This window comes from Schistocerca cancellata, chromosome 1, assembly GCF_023864275.1.
Source record: "Schistocerca cancellata isolate TAMUIC-IGC-003103 chromosome 1, iqSchCanc2.1, whole genome shotgun sequence".
NCBI lineage: Eukaryota > Metazoa > Arthropoda > Insecta > Orthoptera > Acrididae > Schistocerca > Schistocerca cancellata.
Window position 1 is genome coordinate 802,142,559 of NC_064626.1, and position 6,384 is coordinate 802,148,942.

At 39.1% G+C, this 6,384-nt stretch overlaps 1 protein-coding gene across 1 annotated transcript; it reads left to right on the forward strand.

The window, feature by feature from the left end:
- Positions 1 to 637: 637 nt before the first annotated feature.
- On the forward strand, positions 638 to 5,375 carry LOC126162332 (piggyBac transposable element-derived protein 4-like). Its single transcript, XM_049918769.1, has 2 exons — positions 638 to 2,848; positions 2,961 to 5,375. The coding sequence occupies exons 1-2, from the start codon at positions 2,674 to 2,676 to the stop codon at positions 3,959 to 3,961; spliced, it is 1,176 nt and encodes a 391-aa protein (XP_049774726.1). The 5' UTR covers positions 638 to 2,673; the 3' UTR covers positions 3,962 to 5,375.
- The last annotated feature ends 1,009 nt before the right edge of the window (positions 5,376 to 6,384 follow it).

The window sequence follows — 6,384 nt, forward strand, 5'->3', positions numbered from 1 at the left end:
GAAGGCAACTTCCGAATCATGCCGAGTCGTGCCGAATGATTTCGACCGCCAGATGGCAGTCAAATGGAGGATGCGTGTGAACAAAGGAAGCAATTTTGCACCACATTTTGCACAAATCGACTCCTCTTTCCTGGCATACTGAAATAAAACAATAGATGCATTCACATCAAACGTGACCTTACATCAATTAAGGCATTACACGTATAAATCGAGAATCACACTTGTAATGTTATATGCATGTTTACTCATAAATAAACTATTTCTGCCATATCTTATCATGACACAGATCGATTCTAACCCCATTGAAAATTTCAGACATGTCCTGCCATCTGTGAGTGAGATGTAGAACTTTTTGCATTCCGTAATAATCGTGCCATCGCAGACTAGAATGAATCGTGAAAGAATCGTGAACGAATCGTTGGAATCGATTCGCAATGTGAGATTGAATCGTAGGAATCGAATCGGGAAAAAGAATCGTTTTGCCCAACTCTACTCTGCAGAACGCGGCCGCTCGCAAAGATACTCCGCAACCAAGCCAGCGATATGACAACATGCTTACAAACTTACAAAGTGTTCTACACAGGTGTCAGGTAGAGTAAGTGATCTTCCCCTCATTCCCAATTTTGCAAAACATACCCATCTTCCCAGAGGAATGAGCTAATGGCCTGAAAGCCAGAAATAGTTTTTTGTTTAAGCACTGTTTTTCTATCGTACTTGATACAAAACATTTCGTAATTTTACAAAGAGTACTGTTAGCCTTACATATAACAGTAAGATTAAAGTTCTGTTTAGCATGAGCCTTAGTGTTAACCAGCATATGCATCCTTGAGTCGAAACATTACGCTTAATTATAATCAATTATAGAAGGAGGGGCTAATAAAATAATTTTTTACTTTGTATTCTTTTATGTCTTACGATTTTCAGATTTCTGCCTGATGTCTAGCAGTAAGCTGTTAAAGACTTTTGTATCAGAATGTAAAATTCCATTCTGAATCGTAGGCAGGGATGTATAGTCTACAAGGACATTTTTTTTGCTTCCAGTATTTTGCAAGTTCATGTCACTGAACATAGTATAACTACCCCTGTTATTAACAACAGATAGTATTAGGGAATAAATATACTGACAGTGTAAGACTCCCAAGGACCATGAAGATATTTTTGTAAGACGCTGAGCTATCGGTTTTACACAATAATTTTACCCACATGGCTAAAAAGTTCTCTTAACTCGCCACGTCAAATCTGTATAAAATCCAAGCTTTTGATAACAGTCTCCATCACCATCAGCAGAGACTAAGTCTGCCTGTCATAAAATTGGTGATGCTCCCGCTTTTATGTCAAGTGGACGGCACCTGACTTGTTAAATTACATCATGATGACATCATGGAGATGGCATATGCTAAGGTGACAGTCTCTGCATTCATAGGCTATATTTGTGTTGCTGTCCAGCATGACTTGCAGCACCAGCATTCACATTGGATAATGAATATCATACAGAATAGATATCCAGATATGTGAGTGGTTCAAAGACTTCTTAAGTAATAGAACCCAGCACATTATCAACGATGGAGAGTATTCGTCAGGGACAGGGGTATTATCAGAAGTGCCTCAGGGAAGTGTGATAGGACGCTATTATTCTCTGTATATGTAAATGATCTGGCGGACAGGGTGAGCAGCAATCTGCAGCTTTTTGTTGACGATGGTGTGGTGTATGGGAAGGTATCTTCATTGAATAACCTTAGGAGAATACAAGATGACTTGAAAAAGTTTCACATTGGTGTGTTGAATGGCGGCTAGCTCTAATATAGAAAAATGTATGCAATGCAGATGAGTGGGAAAAACAGTTGCGTAATGTCTGAAATACAGCATTACAGTTGTTTAAATATCTTGGCGTAATGTAGCAAAGCGCTTTGAAATGAAACAGGCATGTAAGGTATTAATGGTCGACTTTGGTTTATTGGTAGAGTTTTGGGAAAGTGTAGTTCATCTGTAAAGGACTCTGCGAATAGGGCACTAATGCAAAACATACTTGAGTACTCCTAAAGTGTTTGGGATCCCTACCAGGATTAAAGGAAAATGTCAAAAGAATTCAGAGGTGGGCTGCTAGATACTGGTAGTTTCAAACAACATGCAAGTATTATAGAGATGCTTTGGGCAGTCAAATGAGAATCCCTGGAGGGAAAGCGATGATCTTTTCGAGTACACTATTGAGAAAATTTAGAGAACCGGCGTTAGATGACTGCCGAACGATTTTACTGTCGTTGATCTACATTTCACGTAAGGACCACAAAGATCAGATGAGAGAAAGAAATTTGTGGTAAGGACTATGGGACCAAACTGCTGAGGTAATTGGTCCCTAGACTTATGCCCTACTTAATCTAACTTAACAGTTGCATACCAATGAAGGGGGGGGGGGGGGGGGGTCAGTAACTGACCCCAACGAAGTTCTTAGGCTAAAACTCCTGCCGTGTTCAGTAGTTTATTTAATAAACATATGACATTCATCGTTATTATAATTGCTACAATCGACAATAAGAACACCTTTTGGTTTACACTCATTGTTGAGTTATAGCAATTGTTATAACTGAAGGTGTAGCAGGGCAACAATCACCACTCGCAGTCAATAAGTAAACAGTGTGGTGAGTGGAAGGTAATATCTTTGTGGCATTTGGCAGAATGTACAAGAAGGTGAAATTGACAGATGACGAAATTAGAAATTTGCTTCAGAGCTCAGACAATGAATTTAGTGGTGAACTATCCGAAAGCTCGAGCCATGAAACTGAAGATGTAGTCATGGAAATTCCAGATCAAGTAGTTTCTGATAGCAGCGAGTTGGATGAAAGTGAACAGGGTAAGTATTGATTTTTATTACTTTTTGCAGATATTTTGGAGTATATTAGGATGTGTGTCTCAGTAGAGTGCTTAGTTTGCTAATGTTCGGTTCTGTTTTCACATTTTTATAGAAATTCAACCAACAAGAAGACGATCCAGGCCGAAAGCACAAATTGAACAACTTGCAAAAGACATGGTGGCCTCCTCAAGTATGATATGGAAGAGAAGCCCTTACGTAAATCAAAGGAGGAGGTCTGTTGCTAACGTAATGAGAACCTCGAAAGGAACTAAGCCAGGGCTAAAACCTGATACATCAGGTAAAGCTTTTCTCATGTACTTCGATGATAACATTCTGGATAACATTTTGATGTGTACCAATCAAAAGCTTGGAAATCTTAGGGAATCATCTGAAGATATTTTCACAAAAAATTCGAAAGCATTTGAAAGGGAAAAAATTGTGTCAGCAATTGGAATTCTATTCAATTGTGGAGTCCATAGACAGAACAAGGACAGTTTACATGATATATTTAGTAAAGTAAACTTTCCAATGTACCAGGCTTCATTTTCGGAGCATAGATTGAGGCTCTTACTGAAGTGCTTGCGTTTTGATGATGCTCTAACTCAAGCAGCTAGAAAACAGATCGACAAATTTGCTCCTATCAGGGATATAAGGAACATGATAGTTTGTAAATTTCCTGAGTTTTATAATCCTAGTGAGTCAGTCACAGTGAATGAAGAACTTGTGACCTTCCATGGACGATGCCCATTCGGGCTATATATTCCAACAAAACCAGGAAAATATGGAATAGAGGTGAACCTGTTATGTGATTCAGATACGAAATACTGCTTCGCTGCGGATCTCTACGCTGGAAAGAACCATAACAGTGGCCCAGAAATAGTTAGAAGATTGATTGAAATGTCTAACTTGAAACAATCTGGAAGAAATGTTACCATGGATATAAAGTTCACTACCGTTCCACTCGCATCTGATCTTTTGAAGGAGAAAATAACTAAAGTTGGTAGTATTCGAAGTGACAAACGCGATGTTCCTACAGAACTCCGTCCTGTCTCTCTAAAAAAAATTCTATGCCAGGAACAATCTGATTTGCCTTTAGTGATGATGCCACTTTAGTCAGTTACGTGCCTAAGAAAGGAAAGGTTGTTACAGTATTGTCAACCCAACATCATGATATGAATGTGACAGAAGAGAAGCCAGACATCATCCTATTCTACAACTGTACAAAGTCAGGAGTGGATACATTCGATAAGTGTGTAAGAACGTACAGCTGCCGTCAAGCAATGCGTCAATGTCCAATGGCAGTGTTTTTCAACTTGATTGGCATTGCAGCATACCATTCATATGTTGTATTTCAAGATACACAGAAGGAATGGACAAAGAATTACCTGACAGAGAGTTCTGGAAGAAAGAAGTACCTGAAAGATCTTGCTAGTGAACTTTGTGACCTCAACATGAAAAGACGCGCTCAAAATGCTATAGGCCTACACTCAAAATAGACTACAGCGTTATCAACTTTTGGGTATGAGTGTAATCAAAATCAAGGTGCTGTGAGCAGAGGAAACAACGTTACGGAGCCGCGACAGAAAGTAACACATGCAGCTGTGCATAATCTGTCAAAGAAAGGACGCTGTTACTTATGCGCCAGAAGCAAAGACCATAAGTACATGAAGGCACCATAAGTACATGAAGGCTTGCACTTCTTGCAGGAGGTATATGTGCCCTGCACACACCAAGAAAGAAGAAGTAGTTCGTATTGTAAAGTGTTCTGAATGTGAATCTGAGTAATCCTTGTACTTGTGAAATTAATACAAATAAATGTAAAAAAAACTTTATTTTTTACTAAAAACGTCCCAGAAACCCTTTCCCAGTAATAATAATCAACATTTTAATCTGCCAAGATTATGGAAATACATAAGTAATATGATTTATCCTAGATAGAGAATGTGTAATGGTTGTGCGGTCAGTTGCTGACCCCTCCCATTGGCGTTGGCCAGTGCAACATACAGCATTGGTATGCAACTGTTAAACTAACTTACGCTAAGGACAACACAGACGCCCATGCCCGAGAGAGGACTCGAACCTCCTACGGGGGAAGTCATGCGAACCTTGTCAAGATGCCTCAGACTGCACAGCTACCCCACGCGGATAGATGAGGGAAATTAGGGCTCATACAGAGGTATGTAGGCAGTCATTTTTCCCTCTCTCTATTTGTGAGTGGAACAGGAAAGGAAATGAATGAAATCTTCTCTGTTTTCAAGCCATGTCAACTTGAAAACTCCAAGGAAAGAAAATGACCAGTAGTGGTACAAGATACCCTCTGGCACACACTATATCGTGGCTTGCAGAGTATGCACGTAGATGTAAAACTATGTAAAGTTTTCCTCAGCAATTTTTGTTTCTCGAGTGTATGTTTCCATGCATTGCTTTGGTTATGCTATACTACCTAATTTGAACTTGTTTTAAAATATTATGTTTTATATTCATATATATTAACTTATGTGAGACATTTGATCTTTTCTTGTATCTACCTAAGACTAAAAACAATGGCAAATAAATAAATTAAGTGTGATACCAGTGTCTCTTGAAGTTGCAATGATACAATCTAATTTCTACTGCTTCCCTAATCACAGACACCCAGCAGTTGGAATAGTGGCCCTGAATCCTCGTATGTACAAACAGTCTTGTGTTTATTCATTTGACTGTTCTTGGAAAATGCTGTTTTTAGTGTTTCTGTACTTAAAGTGGCAACGTTCAACACATCAATTGGCAACAGTCTGTGTAGTGTGTCCTTCATAACAGATGCCATCATTACAAGGAACATTATAAATCCCGGTAGTCTGAGGCAGAGAGTATTTTTGACAGATCGCGTTTCTTTAGTTTTCCTGGTTGGCCAGAAGACCAGTCTGATTCCGCAGCCAGATTAGACTCTACTTATTTTACTCGTTGTTGCACCACAGAATGTGAAGCGTTCTATGTGTTGGACCACATGGCTCAGTTGAATGGTACCATGACTTGGTTTCCTTGACAGATTTGACCTAATTACACAGGCAGAATATGCATTGGGGTGGCGGTGCAGGTGGGTTACATTCTGCATGAGTAATGGAAAGGTGAGCAAGGGAAGAACTAAGCTAAATAGGAAATAATGGGGTGAGGGCTTGGGGTGATTATAACACAACATTAAGATCAGACTGTGGACCTAATGCGTAACTGCAGTTTTTATAGCACTGTACTATAAGAATTAATAGCAACCCCACTTTCATACGGTAATTTGTTAGATAGCCAATACCTATGTTACATAATATCTCTATGAATGCAAACATTATAAACAATCATAAGCTTGGATGAATACACAAACACACACACAATTTCAGTAATACTCCACGAAGATAGAAAACAAGTCTTTAATTATACAAAACAGTACACAAATCCAGACAAGGTGAGAAGTAAGAAAGGCTTCACCTGACTGCAAAATCATAGGCCACACTAATTTCACAAAGACCGTATCACTGTACCCAGCACCTAATGGCTGTCAGTAC